The sequence below is a fragment of the Citrus clementina genome, unplaced genomic scaffold (genome assembly GCF_000493195.1).
Source record: "Citrus clementina cultivar Clemenules unplaced genomic scaffold, Citrus_clementina_v1.0 scaffold_3, whole genome shotgun sequence".
Lineage (NCBI taxonomy): Eukaryota > Viridiplantae > Streptophyta > Magnoliopsida > Sapindales > Rutaceae > Citrus > Citrus x clementina.
This window is the reverse complement of record NW_006262339.1, coordinates 43,270,357-43,289,503: the sequence shown is the minus strand read 5'-3', so window position 1 is coordinate 43,289,503 and position 19,147 is coordinate 43,270,357. Positions and strand designations below refer to the sequence as shown.

The 19,147-nt window shown below is 33.2% G+C and overlaps 2 protein-coding genes across 5 annotated transcripts; both read right to left on the bottom strand.

Moving 5' to 3' along the window:
- Nucleotides 1-5,191: 5,191 nt before the first annotated feature.
- LOC18049933 (serine/threonine-protein kinase 19) lies at nt 5,192-7,590 on the bottom strand. Of its 3 annotated transcripts, none has more exons than XM_006443756.2 (8): nt 7,314-7,590; nt 7,157-7,230; nt 6,984-7,064; nt 6,803-6,895; nt 6,512-6,631; nt 6,200-6,271; nt 5,994-6,071; nt 5,192-5,719 (listed from the first exon to the last, which is right to left on the bottom strand). In XM_006443756.2, exons 1-8 carry the CDS (start codon nt 7,414-7,416, stop codon nt 5,528-5,530), a joined length of 813 nt encoding a protein of 270 aa, XP_006443819.1. In that variant the 5' UTR covers nt 7,417-7,590; the 3' UTR covers nt 5,192-5,527. The 3 variants fall into 3 exon arrangements, with proteins under 3 accessions (XP_006443819.1, XP_024044527.1, XP_006443818.1); XM_024188759.1 differs by having other exon boundaries at nt 7,329-7,590; XM_006443755.2 differs by lacking the exon at nt 6,512-6,631.
- A 4,192-nt stretch (nt 7,591-11,782) lies between these two features.
- On the bottom strand, nt 11,783-18,244 carry LOC18049931 (dolichyl-diphosphooligosaccharide--protein glycosyltransferase subunit 2). Of its 2 annotated transcripts, XM_006443753.2 has the most exons (20): nt 18,103-18,244; nt 17,865-18,009; nt 17,311-17,503; nt 17,128-17,217; nt 16,808-16,870; nt 16,480-16,549; nt 16,210-16,274; nt 15,947-16,001; nt 15,111-15,238; nt 14,912-15,027; nt 14,755-14,824; nt 14,260-14,364; nt 14,039-14,128; nt 13,798-13,946; nt 13,497-13,608; nt 13,338-13,421; nt 13,065-13,145; nt 12,761-12,985; nt 12,524-12,646; nt 11,783-12,322 (listed from the first exon to the last, which is right to left on the bottom strand). In XM_006443753.2, the coding sequence occupies exons 2-20, from the start codon at nt 18,005-18,007 to the stop codon at nt 12,206-12,208; spliced, it is 2,079 nt and encodes a 692-aa protein (XP_006443816.1). In that variant the 5' UTR covers nt 18,008-18,009; nt 18,103-18,244; the 3' UTR covers nt 11,783-12,205. The 2 variants fall into 2 exon arrangements, with proteins under 2 accessions (XP_006443816.1, XP_006443815.1); XM_006443752.2 differs by lacking the exon at nt 18,103-18,244 and having other exon boundaries at nt 17,865-18,096.
- Nucleotides 18,245-19,147: the final 903 nt, after the last annotated feature.

Genomic DNA, 19,147 nt, shown 5'->3' with positions numbered 1-19,147 from the left:
AAGTATGAGATTGGTTTTCAAAAGGATGAGATTATTTGAACCAATTAAACTAATTGAACCAATTAAACTAATTGCTCCACCCATTTACTAAACCCACTCATCACTGAAATTTAAAAAATAATATTTTACTTTACAAACCCTTTTAGATGTCATACATACCCTTGTTTAAATTAATTTTTGTTATAGCATTTTCTTAATAAATAAAAAAGAAAATTGAAAGAAAGCACATGCTTTCTCTTTCTCTCGCTTCCTGACCTCTCTCTCTCAATTGAATTCACAAGAACTCGACTGTAGATGCACTGGTAACAGAACAATTTGACATTTAATCAAGCATTGCAAAAGCATATATAACATTTATTTTCTCCAATGATCAAACCAATTCATGGAACTAGAAAGATTATAAGAATTGCAAATAGAGTTTCACCTCATATCTCTTGTTGTTTATTCAATTATAACATCATGAACAAAAATATAAAAATATTAGAAACTGCATCGAATTGCAATCATTACTCATTGGGGGGTTGGCTAAGATTTTTTTTGGGGGGCCGGGGGGGGGGGGTGGAGATACTCGAAGCACAATAATTTTCTTTTCTTTTTGTTTCCAAAGGAGTAACATTTTTAGAAAGCATTTTTTTTTTTTTTGTTTGAGTTATAGTTTTGTGGATAAACTCTTTTCGATAAGTGGGTTTTGCTTCTCTATGATGATAAATTACATTTAATGTTGCAAAAATTAGTGTTAGGGAAGGATGAACATCTCAGCTCTTGTCGAAAATTTGTGTAGAAAGTAACTAAAATATTTTATTTAACCATATTATCATGCCCTTTTTGGTAAAATACTAAATGAGTGTTATGGTAATAAATTTGATTTCGAAAAAGCGGGTGCTAAGAGTATTTGGATGGATTCAAATAGTTTTACCCTTTTTAAAATCATATTTTCAAAAGTTGCTCCTTTCTTGCTTTTCAAAATAACAATTTTTGAAAACTGCTATAAGATGGGGTAATTTCACTGAATATAATTTTTAAAATTTTTTACTAAATATTAAAATTAATTATTAATTTTTCAAATCATTTTTCAGCCTTTAAAAAACAATCGCAAATGAGCCCTTAGTAATGGTTTTTGTTTTATAGCTAGTCATTTTTTAAATCTAGTTTCACAAAATTCAGACGTGTGCCCACACTAGCGGAGCTAATATAGGCCCAGTGCCCCAGCTGGATTTGAAAATTTTCGAAGTGTAATTTTAAATCAATCTATAATTGCTTTGAATTTATGATAGTGACCTAGCTTAGTATTAAAAGTATTAAAATTATTAAAATTGCCTAAACAATTTTAAAGAGTTTCAAATTTAACCTTCATAAAGAAAATTAAATTTTATTAGTTTTTTTTATTCTACAATTATGAATTACGCACATCTAAATAAAGACAAAAAGTTTAACAAAACAAGGCAATAATAAAAAATATGAAAACTAAAAATAAATAAGTTTTTTTTTTCCCTTCGTTATCTTTTTTTTATTGTATTGATAATAAAATCATTATTGTATTGAGAATAAAATTAAAAAAAACAAGGTAATAATTAAAAACATGAAAGTGTTGAATATTATTGTATTGATAATAAAATCATTATCTATCATTTCTAAAACATAAAACCTTGCAAGGACAACGGTAATTACTAAAAATCTATCAATAATTAATAATATAATATATGTGTAATATCATCTATTGTTATTTAAATATTTTGAAATTATATATCGTTTTCAAAACATAAAACGTTACAGGAACAACATTAATCAGTAAAAATCTATCGATAATTAGTAATATAATACAGTCGTAATGTCATATATTATTATTTGAATATCTTAAAATTGTATCATATTTTTTTTTATAAAAACATAAAATTTTAAGATAAGGATGAGAAACTTCACCCGCTAAATATGAAGGGCTTAGTTTCTATTATTATTTGAACTGTGCAAAAATTTAAACTGCATTCATGGTCTGTATTATATGGTCAGTTGACACTGCCTTCAAGATCTATATTATATATTGAGTATGCTCCAACTGAAATAATGTTTCGGCCACGTCCATGTCCACGCATGATAAAAGTTTTGGTCGTCTTACTAATTTTTTTTTTTTAAGGGCTTCATCTTACTCTTAAAAGTGAGACAGAATGCAAGTTCGGATATTCTGAATTTAATTCACTCTCGTGTGCGGACACTCATATTCAACAACAGTTGCACCGTGTCCATAAGCTGCCTATCATTTAGTACAACTAACCGATAAAATCATCATTTGTATATAAAAGAGTACACATGTCATTCATTTTATTGATTTGATTATGTACAAACAAGGGATGTACAAAAGAGTTCAGGCGCCTCGTAACAAGAGCAACAAAAGTAATTTCTTGGCATGCATGATAGAAGATATCTAAATGTGCACGTTGGAAGCAAAAACAAGCAATTTTTCTGGGCATCTTTCGATGTTCTATCCATCCATAAGTAACAGAACAAGCCATAATTCAAGTTCTACGCTTAATTAGTCATGAGTTTGGACCACTACTTAAGTACTTATCATCACCTTGGCATGCAATGCACGAAATGTCCAAGCAAAAGTAAAATAATTAGCATACTACGTACAAATAAACCTCTATGACTTGTGTCAATCACGTGACAACCCATTATCCTAACAGATCTTGACAACATACCCTTTGCTTCCTGTAATTTCTCATCAAATTGAACTAAGAAAATCCAGCAAGGCGCATTCACGGCGATCCTTTCATGTATGGTTCAGGCAAACATTTTGGTATGCATCACAGTTGATATGGCTTCCCGTTGAATTACAAGCCAAACGCAAGAAGAATCCATAACAATTCCACAGCTTCCACACTAACATCCAACTAACTTGGGTTAATTACTTTAGTTAATCTCAAGTAAGTCCCTGACAACATGGTCCCTCAAGCATAATAATTGAACACTTGCCTTGTCCAAATCATCTGACGTTGGCAACAAGAATCCGGCTCCTATCTCTCAGCCTGTCAAACTCAAAATCAATATCTCATTGGGTAACCTTGGATTCTAAAACATCATCTTCGCTCTGAGCACTGACCAGCGACCACCACATCACATAATTCAATGTCAGTATGATGAGAACTCAGTGCTTCCAATGGTTGAACAACCTCGATTTTGCTTATGCAGACAAGATAAACGTTCATCCATTGAATATGGATGGATGTAGGGACAGCATGGTCATATGAGAATCATATCAATATGGTACCGTGATCAGAATATCTTCCCACACCTTCTACACAATCACTTGTCAACAAATCATACCACTCTATTTCATCCTTGTGCTGCTCTGTATAATGACTCGTGTCAGTGTCATAGCAGTACTGTTATTTTCACTTGTTTTCTACGTAATGTAGATGACATGACGAGTTATATTCATAATCTATATTTTCAAGGCAAATGCTATGTTACAATTAATGTAACATACACACTCAACAACAACCACATAAATTGTGTGGGCCCATTATTTGTGTGGTTGTTATTGAGTGTGTATGTTACATTAATTGTAACATAGGGGCTCCCTATTTTCAATGATACAATGTTACGCTTGGTTTACTACAATAATATTAAGGCGAGTGTTAAGTTAACGTAACTTACGCCACGTACACAAAACATGTGGGTCTCATCTGCGTGTTATTGTTGCTGTGTGTAGCGTAAATTATGTAAAACGTAATTTAGTGACCTCCTAATATATAAATTTCAGGCATAGGATAAGAGTTTTATATTAAGAGTTTAGGTTACAGAACTTGAATTTTCAGCCACTAATCAAATCTGCTTTCCATCCCTTTGTTCCTTTTCAATAAGAGAGTATAATTGTAATAACAGAAATCAAATCTATATAAAAAAAAAGTATTAAATTAATATTTACAGAGAATAATTTTATACACCACTGGATATAACTTGTCTGGTACAGTTAAAAGTTAACTAACCTTTTTGAATATTTACTATATGAGTTATTATAAATATATTTTTATTATAACAAAAGAGTGGTAAAATATGGAATACAGAGGTTGTTTATGTTTTAAGTAAATAGAAAAAATAGTGAAGCCCCAAAAATGAGTTTAAGATTAAGAAAAATAAAAAAGAATAGCCACCCCCGTTCATAAATTTGCAAGCAACAGTTTTAGAAGTATTGCATTACTAAGATTCTGATTGTTTACTTTTTTTTTTTTTAAAGAAAGTTTACTTTTTGTATTTTAAAAGAAAAATCTTAAAATTTATATCTTAGCTTTATAGATATTTGATTCCTTGAATTAAAACCATTAGTTGAAACTCACTCAAATTTAATGGAGGCGATGTTTACTAAAAATCAACATATATCATTTTTGTAGTTGAATTAAAATCCATGTTCTTTTTTTAAAGCAATCCATATATAAACTTGCAAAGGAAAATATCAACCATACAATTTTTATTCTTTTTTCAAAGCATAGCACAGTTGGAAACTAAATCCCCTCCCTACAGATGCTAGCAAGAAACACAGATCTGTTGTATCACCCAAGAGCTTTTACCAGTTAAGCTAACTGGTACCCACACACCAACAATAGGTTCAAATTGGCATATTTATAAAATGTCGAGACATAAAGGATAAAGTATATTAAATTATTTAGTTAAACAATCAGAGGAAATATTAAAAATGCAACAATATGTTTCAACATATGCAAACTTACACATCACTTCAAAATCAGAAGACAGTTTTTAAGAAAATTCACAAGTCTATTGTTATAGTATAACACGAATCTATTATTATAAATGACATAATCAACACAGTTATACATAGATATTGTTTTACAATTTTAGGAAGTTCATGTTATTTTATTAAATTCCCTGTATACTGAGCATGTTTTTCTAAGAAGTGAATATATACTTCTATTACAATACTCTTTTTCCTTTGCCTGCATAATCAACCAATTATAGAGTTGTCAACTTCACGACACCAAACACCAAAACTTAGCAGCAATATTGACAAGGACATGGAGACTGACTACAAATGCTGGTTATAGTGCAAGTGATGGCTCAATTATGTCTAACCTAAAGCAACTCTGTATAAGGAAACACACTTTCCACCAAGAGTTTTGGTGGCACTAGCACAGCTGAGTAAAAATGTTGACTGTATCAGAAAACCAGCAAGAAAAAGTAGCTGAAATGAGTTTATTGTATGATCTCATAGTTGACTCAATTACTCATGGAGAAGTTACAGCATGTCTGGCAAATAACTTAGAAACAATGAATAAATGACAAATACATGGCCTGGTAAAGAGTAAACTCACATCTGCTTGCCTTCATTTAAGCTGATGCACAAAATTGTCACCAATCATTTCTTTATTTCAGTAGTCAACCCTGTTAAACATTCTACTCAATTGAGTGATCATTCACGTAAGGCATTAAAAGTTAATTATTCTACCTTTTGTCATGATTGATATCCAATGCTAGGAGTGCTAGAATCAAATTTGAACATGCATCTTCCTACATTTCAATCCTTTGAAATCTGAACAACTAAGCCAGTAGGTGTGTGGATGGTTTTGAGGTGACCAGATCCAATCAGGTCACGTAGGTGAAATCTCATATCCAGAGGAGAGAAACGAAGATGCTTCTTCTCCAAAAGGGCCAACATCATCTCTTTGTATTTCCTGCGGTTCAGGAACGAAAGAATTTCCTTTCTTCCCTGAATATAGGGAAAATTATAAGTTGATCAGAACTAGATATTAGGAAGAGAGTTATAAAATGAGAAGTTCTTTTATTTGAATTCTCAAAAAGTTCCCACTTCATAGGATCAGAACAGATTGCCAAAGACATATCATTTTCCACAGTATTCGAGAAGAACAAATTAATACTCAGGTCAATACCCCTGTCATGTAAAATACAAATATCACAGGAAAATAAATGATAGACACCTAAATCTTACTACATATCAAAAGGAGATAAATACTTCTACATACCTGAGATAGGCCCTTCAGTACCGACCCAATATTCGGGATTGCAAACCAATACATGTCTGGGTCAATCAGTTGGCGAGTCTATAAAGTAAGCATCATTGTGAGGGACAAAGGACATGGAAGGCCATCAAATAAATTTGGAAAAATAATAAAAGAATTTAAATAGAACAAAATTTCACTCGCTTGGAAGCAAAATCTCACTCACTTACAAGAATTCCAGCATTAATTAGAAGGGAGATGTGCTCATCCTTCACTTTCCCCACAATTGATAAGAGTGAACACTGCAGAAAAGAGAATAAAAATTGTAAGAATCGTTCTAAATGCTATAAATAATCAAAGTGAAAAGATAACATCAAAAGAGAATTAAAATACACAGTAAAAAAAGAAAAAGAAAAGAAGTTATATATGACAATATATAGCATCCAAGTGATGATTATGGGTTAGTAACATACTAAACAAACTATCAAAAGATCAGAAAAGTGAACAAGCAACACCAGCAGAATTACATCGGAACCACTCACAAGCTCTTCGTGTCCAACACTAGGTTCCAGCTTGGAATCAAGAACATGGGTTTGAAACCACTCAAAAACTTCCAGATTGACTTGCTTCTTTTCTTCCATTCTTTTCACAACACACTCTATCTATACGAGCATATTAAACAGATGAAAATTCATCAAAGTTTTACCCAATTCCTTAAAAATTTTAAACTAGACAATTCATCATCATATATTCATCACCAAGAAAAAGCACAGAATTAAAAAAAAAAGTATTATTCAGCAACAAAAACTATATCAATGAATAAATCAACCAACCTGGTTTAGATAGTCATCTAAAAACATAATGGCGTGATCGTCCTGTCCAGTATTTAGCTTGAAAACACGCAGTACTCTCTCCCTTCTCAAAGACTGAACCAACAAAATCAATTTAGGATCCAAATCATATAAAGTCAAAAGGAAACTGAATTACGTGCAGTTCGTGTTCAAGGAACGGTACCTCCAATTCCCTATCCACTTGTGTCCTGTCATTTACGCTACTGTATAGTTGTGATTGTAAAATAAATGGCCGAATTGAGACCTAACAAAACAACCAAATAAACAGATAAATTTTCCTTTGACAATCTCAATTGAGGTTGTTGAGAAGCTCAGTGATGGCTTGATAAAGCTAACCTTGTCAATGTGTGGAAACTGAGCCCGCATTATGCGTAGAGCCACCAGCGTGTCACTAAAGGTAAGATTTTCCTCTGCAATTTACAATAATTGAACAATAAAAAATTGTAACTTTAAGACGATTAATTGCATGAAGAGAAAATTTTAGAAAAAGTACCAAGCGAAAGCGTACGATCAGAGCTGCTGCTTTCAGCTTCAATTTCTTCGTCTCGTCTGCGTTTCTTGGGTTTTGATGAATCTGAATTGGTGTCCTTGTTCATCTTCCCGGAAGCAGAATTGAAATTCAGAATATATTTTGATAAAAGATCTAATTTTGATTCGCTTCGAGTTACATGCAACTCGGATTTAGGGCGGCTCTGAGTTAAATCAGTTACAACTCGGTAGCCGTTAGTTAGTTGGAAGGTTCGGTTCGGCTCAGTCTAACGTGTACTCTGTTTTCTTTTCTTTTTTGTGGGGGGGGGGGGGGGGTTACCGTGCAATTTAAATACAACATAAAAATTAAAATATTAACAAGCGTGTAGATCAGTTGCTGTTCTAATTTAATCCTTTAATCCAGATTTAATTAAAAAAGTGCTAATGAAATTTAATGATTTTTATTTTTCAAAACAATAAATGAAATTAGATTTTAGACTCAATTTCTCGAAATTATGAAGAAATTAAGAAGGAGTTTTGAAGCATTCCAAGTAGATTATGGGCTTCTCGGGGCTGCTCGTCTAACAACGTTCTGCCGACTGATTTTGGCTGTACTTGTAGTATGTTTGAAAGCTAAAGGGGACACTGCAATCAATCAAAAGATTTCTTGTTTTTATTAATTAATTTGTCATATTACGTGCATATGTTGGACAAGTTAGTATGTGTGTACGCAAGAAGACGGAGAGTATGAGATTTGTGCTTCAGGAATCTTGGCAACAAAGGGTTGTGAATTATTGGAGTCTTTTGACCACAAGGATTCAGACCCTTAATACTCTCAAGATAGCATATAACAGAGGCCTCATAGCCGCCATGCACGATGGTACGTTGAAAATTTTGATTAGAATAAGCTATTATTTTATTTATATTTTCATTTGATCACGTTAGAACAATATCTCTTGGGGCTGAATAAAAGTATTCCAAGGCTGTGTAGTGTAGGTGATCTTCTTATTAAGGAGAAAAGCTTATTTGGATATGACACTCCCGTCTACTAAAAATCTATTGTTTAGCAGGTCTAATGGGTTTCACAGTAGAATCCATAAATTAATTAATAAGTTTATATATATTTTTTTAAACAAGTTATGAATCCCATAAGATCTTTCAAATATTAAGCTTTTAGAGGGCGAGCGTACCATCTCAGCGCTATCTCACATGAATTTATCTCCCAACTGAGATGGTTTAGACAGGACTAAGTTCTGTATGGTTTTGAAGTGCTGCTATTAAAAAAAATTATAATTATGAAATAAAAGTTAATAGTGTATAGCAAATATAATTTTTAATTAATAATTTTGATAAAAATAATAAAGATATTGTAAAATTTTCATTATACAAATAGTGAATCAAATTAATTTAATTTTCAAATCATAACAACGAATGTTTATTAAACATTTTAGTATTATAATTTTAAATTATAACTATTAAATCTCAGTACCAAACACGACCTAAGATGATAAAGGTAGACTTCCGCAACGAGACTCAGGAAGTAGAGTTGAAGAAAAGTCGGTAGAAGCTGTTGGTGCGGGATTAAGGTTGGTGGTTATACGTAATTGAGTAATTTTGTTATTCAAAAATTATAAAGCAGGGTTGTTTTCTTGCTCGGGAGTCTGATTTATTTGTATTTATAAGCTGTTATGCGTAGTTTTAATGTGTTGATGGCTTAATTGCTCTTTTTAATAATTAATGCAGGGCCTTTTTGATTAGCCATTTAAATTACATGATTATCTGCTTCTTTTAATAATTAATGCGTTGATTGGGCTTTGCCAGATTTCTGTCCCGCGGAAGAAATCATGGGCAATGGCCACTGAGAATGATGATCCAAAGTAGGCTGCTGCTGCTGGTAATATTAATATTGGACGAGAATGTTTGTTGAGATTATGGCATCATTAAAATTTAGCTAACTTGTCGCTGTGTTTTTATTTTGTTATTGAAAGAGTAACGTCACGATTTCCTTATGGCTGCGGGGAGTATATGGGCTTTGTCTTATGCTGTTTTAATTGAAAAGAAACCCTTGAACCTTAATTTTACTTTATAGATGGTTTATGTTAAAAAAAAAAAAAAAAAACTCCATTTTGTTTTTTACATTATTTTGGTATATTTGATAATGTCCATATTTTAGAGGGGATTATGTCAAAATGTTTTTGAAGTGTTGAGATTTATTTATTTCTATTAGTACACATGTTGCTCCTGTGAGCAAATTATTACAACTGAACTTAAAAATCTTATACCACTATTTGATTAAGTTAAAGTTTCTTATTTCACATGCCCATAAATTAGGGGTGCGACACTTGCTAATAGTTACAAAAATTTGGGAAATTTATAAAATTGACCTAATTTTTTTTTTCACATTTAACCCTTCTAATATTTTTCTATCATAAGTAGCCAATCATAAGTTTTTTGTCCCAAATTACCCTCCTTATTTCAACCCAAACTCCTCTCCCTCTTCATCAAATCGTAAGCAACTTTTCTCTCTTGAAACATCATCGACAGCGGCGATGGCAATGACATACGACGATGGTGACAGAAAAAGTGAGTTTCGACCAAATACACATGAACTCGTATCTAACACCAATCCGACACGATTCTAACAAATTGAATTAGAGCCCAAAACCTTTATAAGCTAATTGAAAGGAATTTGGTTTTGTAGAACTATTGCACATTAGGTGTTTGATGAAATGTCTATTAGATTGTTTATCCTTTGTTTTTTGTACAACCAAGTGTTAAGAGGCATCTGTTGGGTTTGGGGGTGTGTTTGTGGTCGATTTCGTGAGATGGGCATCCCATCACCCACACCAACAACCTCACCCAAACACCACCAACATCACAAACACTTCAATCATCCATTACCATCACCAACACAACACAATAACAACAATATAAAACAAGAACACACAATAGAATATGTAATAAAACTTAGGGTTTTTGAACTAACCATTGATTTCAGATCTTGGCTGCGATTTTGGTGATGTTGGCCATCGAGGGTGGACTTCGATGTATTGTGGGAAGCCACCAACGATGAGTGGTCGACTTGGGTGAGAGGCTAAGAGAGGTCGTTCGGTTAGATAGAGGAAGATTGGTGAGAATGATAGGGGTATTTCGTTACTTGATGAGTTTTTTTGGCTAATGTTGATAGAAATAAACTCCAGGGGTTAATTGTACAAAATATAAAATTTTTGTGGTCAATTTTATAAATTTTCCAATTTTGGCAATTTTAGCATTCTTTGATTAGTTTATTGTTTGTTTATTTCTGACCAAATGATCTTCACCATTCTTTTTTTTTTTTTGGATTAAACAAATACATGCTGTTATGAAATTGTTTATACACAAAAGTTAATGTTATTATGCCATTCTCTCTCTTTTTACAAGAGTTAGTATGCACTTTCAAAATATCTTTATTTCTTTAATTATACAATTTTTGTGTTGAATTAAGATCCTCTTCCTTACTTTTGAACTTTTCCATGTTTTTATAGGTATTTATTAATGTACTTTTTATTAATAATATATGAATAAAATTTAATTTTTTTACTATTTTATTTATTAATTATAAGTCATCCACCTCCATTTTCTGTGTAGGAGAAATTCAAATCATAATAGAATCTTAATCTATGTTGTATGTATATGTAGATCCCACTCTTTGGCTGTCGTATCTTTTATAATATTTAATTTTGTTTTCTTAATATAATGGATTTTCTAATAATCAATTTGATTACTAACATAAAACTTCTCAATATTCGAGTAAATTAACACTTACTTCAACCTTTTGCTTGTTTAATAAGTACCATTTCTTATCTTTGGTATTTTTTTACCTTTGGGCTTCTTTTTTGTCCCCCCTTTTTTACCCAATTTTTTTGTCTTTGCATTTGTATAATTAATAAGGTTTTTGTTGTTACTTTTTTCAATTAAACTTTGGAGAATCACTTTCATCAGCCGAGAAATACCAAAAGATAAGGAGCTTTGTCTATTCTATCCAAATAAAGAGGAAAATGGGCATTTGCCCACACCTATAAATTGAAAGGTCTGAATGACTAACTTTGCAATCAATTTGAACAATGTTGAATTCACCTCAACTTAAAAAGGGGTAAACCTTTATGCTAAATAATAAGTATTGAACTTGTAATTCATGAAATGTCAACCAAATATCCAAAATAAATTATTTTTGATTTTTAAATCATTTAATAACCAAAGTTATTCTTTGATAAATAATCACGATGAGTCTTAACTAAATAGAACCTTATCAATTCAATTTTCTGTCATTCAGGTAAATCTTTCAATTTCTTATTTTATTATGTTGAACACTATGCATTCCCCTGTACGTTGAGTTCATTCAATGTACAGAAACAGCTATAACAGAATTTATGTTATTCACATCAACAGCCACTCTTTAAGAAGAATTTTCTTATGCAGTGCCAACAATTTAATAACTACTTGTATGAATCTATATTTTAAAACTGTCATTGCCATGTTCTATCTTCATTACTAACGATTAGTTTGCCCAGAAATCAATGAATCAGGGTGGATTCATAACATCATTCCACAGCAGATCCAACAGAGCAGAAGAAACCCAGAAATGACAATTCAATTCTCTGCGTGCTCCAAGAACAAAGAGAAATCCAACCTACCTTCTGTTTGCCAACATACACTTCTGAGAGTGAAAGCTTGGTAACAGACATGAAAGATAAATGACTGAATAACTCCTTTCCGGCATTTCATTTGGGTTGTGTGCACTAAAAGTCTAAAATTGTCAACGGGTTAATATAATTTACTAGAATCCTACAAAAATTGAACCAAACCGTCTTGTTTCTCATGAATCAGCAATTTCCTCTCTTCTGAATTCACTCTTATGCAAAAAGCTTTTCATTGAATTTAGGCAGATTTCAATTTGGCTGATGCTGACGCCAGGTGGGAAAGGGTCCTGTGTCCCACAACCATTAGGAAAACGCCCAAGAAACAGAGTGTCTTCAATGTTGTGAACAGATCCAACTGCAAGAAGAAAGCACCAAATAGTTACAAATGAGCATGACATAGAATAATATAAGGCTAGAAGTTACAGTACTTTCGACATGCAACATTACGTGTTACAAGGATCACATAGAGTGTATGGTTTAAAATTTGTATTTCATGCTAAAATGCAGCCATCTGAACCATGGTTTAACAACATTGAAGCACATAACTAAGACTAACCTTCAACCAGAAAAGCACATAGAGCAACAGAACTGCTGCAATTCCTAAATGGAAAATGACAGCAAATGTGGCAGGTACAGCTGAAGTAGGGAAGTTCTTCAGGTTCACCCCTAATCGTAATAGCTGTAAAATATCAAAGGATGTTACATATATCAGCTACGGCCAGAAAAAGAATTGGAATTCAGAAAGATTTTGGTTCAATAAAAATACAGAAACAAACAGTTACACATGACTCACCCCAATTATGAATCCAAAAAGTGGCAAAATAGTCAGAACCAAGAAAGCAAGAGACAGCTCCTCAGGAGGACGCTTTTCTGGTGCTCTGAAAATGTGGGTTATCTCTGCTTTTGGCCCATACCTTGTGTAAGGATCAACTGGCTGTGGAGGAGGACGGGATGCATTCTCAGGAGGTTCTGGTAGATCTAATTCGACATAGCCAATCTCACGTAATAACGAGTTCTCCTGTCAAGGGATAAAACTTATTTTACTCGGATAATACTACGTAGAAAGAAGAATGTACAAGCATTAAGATCATGCTTACCATGACAGCATCACCAACAGTTAGCTGAATGTCATATCTACCTGAGAGATAGAAGAACTTCTCAACAAGTCCTAGAAAATCCTACAAGACAAATTACTAAATGTGGTCAACATAAAGACAAACAGTTTTCTAGAAAAAGAAAAAAAACTGGGTAGCTGTCAAATTTTGCCAATGCACAAAGCTTGAAATCAGGAGTGAATATCAATATGGCTAACTGAAATTTACATTATAAAAACATGGAGATAAAATTACTTAAAAAAAAAAATACTTAACTAGAGTTATCTCAAACTTTTTCCCAGAGCTCCCGACTACAAAGGTGTGCTCAACCTTTGTCTCATGTCTCAGCCTGAGAAATGCCTGCAAATCAACAGAATTAACCAACCAACTATTGTAAAGAAATACTACTAGAGGCAGATAGAAGCAACAATATACCTGATGTGGTTTAAAAGCATTGCCAAGAGGGGTGGACATTTGAAATGACAGACGCAGCTTCTGCAGGTGGTTTGCTGATACTGACACAGTACTTTCTCCAGCTAAATCTAGCCTAAATTATGATTCAAATTACATGGTTTAGTTCATTGAAAAATAGGATATAAATAAGACTGCCAGAAGTGTCATGTTCAAATATACACAGTTAAGTGTCATGACTACAAGTGTCTAACATGAGTCAGTAAGTGATATAAACACAACATACAAAATCATTACCAAACATCTGAGATATGTTTCAACATACTTTTTTTGTGTTTCCACACTCCCAAGATCACTATCAAGAACTGCAATTTTAGCATTTTCGATTTTGATAAGTCCCGTCACGTAAATTGGTACTTGAGTTAGAGTTCCAGTGGCATAAACAGTTTGTTGCTCAGAATCTTGAACCAACATCTACAGAAATTCAAATATTTGGCATCAAATTCTACACGAAAAAAGTGTTAGGTAACTTTTTGATCCTGAATAATTTATCAAAACATAAATACCTTAAAAACAAAAATGTACTCTCCCACATCAAAACTTGCTGGCAGATCATCCAAGAAATAAACTGCATCCTGGGGGTCAAATTTGAGTTCCTACATGACACATTCATGGAAGACCAAAATTTGAAGTTAGGCATCTGAATCAACTAGTCCAAAAGGGAAAATGATAGGCAATGAAAATGAAATTCACCCAATAAAAAGCCTAAACAAGGGCATTTCAGCACCTGGTTCTCAATTATGGAATTGTCCCTTGCACTAGAGGAAAATGCTCGCACAAGTGTCACTGTTAGAGGAGGAGCATGTGAGCCAAGGACGGTATTGACCTTAACCTGATAACATATATCACAATATGTTAATAACAAAATTAATTTAAGTATCCTGCAAAGCGTAAAAATAAACTGAATAACCCCCTAAAAACCAGAAGCAAACCAAAAAATGAAAATAAAAAACTAAAAGATGAAAAAAGTCTGTAAGAAAGCATCCATTAAGACATAGGGACACAGCAACTTATGCCATCTCACGAGGATGCAAATGACAGACATGAAAACATTATGAACATCTAATGGCTACGCAAAACTGAAAATAACATGCAGACTATCACAACTCACAATAAATAATGTCTGAATGAAGAAATTTATGACTGAGGAAAAGAACAAGAAACTATAAGCAACTAAGACTAGAAAATGGTAATGATGGGATCAACAGGATGAAAATCACACCTTTAAGGAGTCTTTTTTAGTCAACGAAATCACTGTAGATGGAAGTGATAGGATTAGCGGAATGGAAACTCTGCACCAGCAAAAGTATACATTCAGCATAGTTCAAATATCTTGGACAAATATGACTCCAAAAAAAAGAACACTCAAGAAAACTTGCCTATTGTTTTCCAAGCAGGCTAATAAGTCAACTTGGTCGAAAAAGTTTTTTGTATCACCAGGAATCCCAATGCCAAGGAAAAATTTTGCTATGCCCAATATTTTATCCCCTGGAAGCTGCAAACATCAAAGAAAGCAATAGAACACCTTCCAACGAAAACAAACATTTCTAAGACATGCACCAATAAGCATATACTTACATTCAAACTTTCAGTAATCACAGATGAAAACGCTGTCAGCCCTCTAACAACAGAAGAGGTAGTTGCAAGAGGACCCTGCTGTTCACGCATATTAACAAGTTTCTCATCAAAGTAAAAGGTCCCATCATCTACAATAAGAAATTAAATTAGAAAAGATTTCTACAGAATGGAATATCCAACAATGAATTCAAAATTTTCTACCAAAGAAAAATCATGATTTTTGGAAAGAGAACTGAGAAATTTCTGGTAGGGAGTTTCTAGTAGTCAAACTAAATAACACATATACTCTATGCAGGGAAGGGCAGCACAGTGTGCATACAGAAAGAAAAGAAGGGGAAAAAGACCTAAATGTGGAATTTCATATCATCATACTATAGGAACATGATAAGGACATTCTATTCTTTAAACAACTTTCCTACAAAGCTAATTCTTTGATCCAAACCAAAATCCTCCACCCCAATTATTTCTCCTCTGTTTCCCAAAGATTTCCATCTGAAGTTATTTCTATACAAGTTATTTCCACCACAGCATTTGGTAACTTATACAATGTTTGCCCTTATTATCCTGCTAAAGTTGCTCTCTTTACAAACAGTTTTTGCGCATATTATCTTGTAAACATTTCTCTCTTTACAAATAGTTCCTCTCCAATAATCAAAGAATACCAAAGAAGGAAGTGGATACTCTGATTTTGTGCCAAGATCCTCACAGATCTTGGAACTAAGGTTTGTAGGAAACTTCTCCTATTAGAAATTCAAAATATATAAAAGCATACAATAGTTAAAAGCAAATACAATCATTTACTTTCTAATCAAATTGAAGGCAAAGGCTACACTCACCATATTTCTCAATACTGTCAAAAAGCTTCACTATGTCATTTTTCACAGCACCAATCTGCAGATCATAAGCAAATGCAAAATAATTTATACTAATTGATTCATGTTCACAATTAACATAGACTGATCGATCTCGGAAGATGCTTAATGAAAAAGGAAAACCAGAAAAGAAATAAAGGCAAGCATAAACACACATTGTCGCAGCAAAGGAAATTTTGAACTAATAAAAAAAAAAGTCCAATATCATTTCAAAAGTTCCAAATTACCATAAATTGATCAATCTCAGAAGATGCTAATGAAACTACCCCAGAGAGAGCTTCAAGTGCAATTCCTGAAAAGATCATGGCATGGAAATGAGCATTGACGTTTTTAGTATATAATTAAGAATAAAAATTGATAAATTGATAAATATGATAAGCAGCATGTGGGTAAGACCTAACTTCAGCACAACAATTCTATTCAAAACTAAATGTCCACAATTCATTCAACAATAAAAGAGAATGACTATTGTCAGCTACATCTTTATAAATCATTACCAGCAGCAAAGGTACTTGACTCAGGATTGTTTGAACTATAACGCCACCTTCCATCACTCTGGCTAAGAGCCTGCCAACAGTTTATACCATCACCCCAAACATTAAGAAAAATATTGTGTGGTAAGCAGGATTGGAAACTTGTAGTCAGAGATTGAGGGAGAAAGAGATGGGAGTTTGAGTCGGATCCACCGCTGACCATCCTCCACCTAGTCAACTCTCACCAACTTTATAAGGTCTAATCAGTTGGCTCTAATTTTGAGGTAGTCCAAAATTAGACTTGAGCATAGTGACCCAGTGTCAAAACAATGGCAGGTAAGTAGCAACTAACCTTGATAGAGCGGAAAGTCCCTTCAGCATCACTGAGGTGTAAATCAGTTTTAGAGGTTTGATCCTGCACCAAGGTATTAATCAAGGAGTATCAAAAGGAGGGAAACTTAAAAGGCAATGTATTTTCAAAACACAACTTTCATTGAGTGTCCCTTTAACATTTGCAACAGTATAAGAATTACCTACAAACATTTAACCAAGAAAAAAATGTGAAAATTCCAAATACATCACGTGCACACAAAAAAATAAAACAATAAAAATAGACGAGTAAAAATGATAATGAAAATCAAGTTCTAAACTAAATCAAATTATGAATTTTACCTTGATAAGTCTCAAACTTCCAATTGAATAGTAGAAGTCAAGCAATGAATTGGCATCACGAACCACAGCTTGGAGACTTGAAATGATTCCCTTAAAATAGAATAACAACACGTTCGCCAACTTTCACATTCTGTTTAACCATAAAAGCAATATCCAAACCGTGATAGACGAGCTGAAAAATACCTCAAAGGTTTCCTCCTTGCTACTGCATTTCAATATGCCATTAACTCCCAAGGCATGGAATAAATCCTTTGGAGTCGAAGAGGATGACTCGAGGGTTCCCAATACAGACTTACAAATAGCCTTGCTCAATTCAGCCGTTTTCTCAATTCCAAGTACCTCAAAGGTCCTTAGGGCCTCATACGCCTCCTCTAAGCTGGCACAAACAATAGATGACCCACATCAAATAGTTGCTTCGCATTAAGTTCAAATTCACATACCAGAACTATCTAAAAATGAAGGCATGAAATTCAATAAAACAATTGTTATCTAATTTGCAAAAATTCCAAAAAGAAAAAATGCTTAAACATATAATAAAATGACCATAATGCCCCTTAATCACAGGAACGAACTTTAACTCAACTATTGTACAATCAACCTAAAATTGAAAAGCAGAAGGAAACTAGAAATCTGACATTCCTCAAATACACCAATCCGAAAAATCTTAAACTTATAGAGAGATATGATCTCAAACGAACAACAAATTATATAATACGGTTTATTAATTGAAATGAAACCTGGCGAAGGATCCGTCCACGGGTTTGAAAAGGTCTAGAGCAGCAGATCGGTGAGAGTCGGAAATCGGATGGAAGATCCCAGCGGCGTGGCAGATCGAAATCGCCAAAATAAGCACCAGAAATCGTAATGGACTCCTGGCCATTCCTGTAATAGCATTTACCGTCAAGACTCGTTAGAAGTGCTGATATTGAGATCCAGAAGAATAACACTTGAGAAACGTCGGGGTTGAGATCGTACTTGAACAGTTGATGAGGATCGTCGGTCAGCGTCGCAAGACTGCGAGAACGAGGACTTAGAGTGTGGGCGGGGAGTGCAAGTCTTTCAACTGCTATAAAACTGAACGACCGAGTGCCGTGTGGACCAATTTGCCATCTACTTTTTGCCTTTATTACCGAACCACCATTGGTTGCTACGACGGGCGAATCCAATCGACGACTAAATATTGTTCTATTTTTCTTCAAATGCATTTATTTAATAATTAGATCCTCGTTTAAAAAAATTATTATCTTTTCTGAGAATTAAAAAAAAAATTTATCTATATGTATAAATGATTTTTAACCAAGCAAATGAATTTTTAGACTGAGAAATTGATGATGCAATTTTTTTTTTTAATCTTTAGTTTGAAATTTTGGATTGTTCTCTCTATAAAGGTTAAATCGATCCACCTAAATGGACTTCAGACACTTTGCCTTGATTTTACAACCAGAACGTGTCAAAAATAATTTCACATGATATCTATTTTATTATTTTCAAGCAGATATGATAACATTTATTTAAATTTTGTGGATCTAGTTAGCAAGTATCCAAAACTATTCACGGAAGAAATGTAGATAATAGAAAGCTAAAGGAGCATAATGATAATTTAAAAATAAACGTTAAATATAAGTCAGTATGAAGCGCTCTCTTGCCTCTCTCAAATCTCAATTCACCTTCTCATTTCATTTGATTAAAAATGAATTCTGAATTCATGTCATCACGTCGTCAAATAGCAACCTCTATTTCGAGGCTCTAGTTGGCTTCCTGATCGCGTTACTATGATACTTTTTGTAACTTGTCTACCACAAAATCATTAGTATAAAATACGAACACCCATTACCGAAATAATTTTATCAGGGGGTGAATGGAGTACCTCATAGTACTAAATGCTTATAAAAAATGCATTTAATAAATGAAGAATTTTATGCTATGTGACGGTGAAGCAACCAATTCTAGAAATGCTCGGATGAGACATTACGACGACACAAATCTCAAGCACAAACAAGCTACAGATCAGATTACAGAG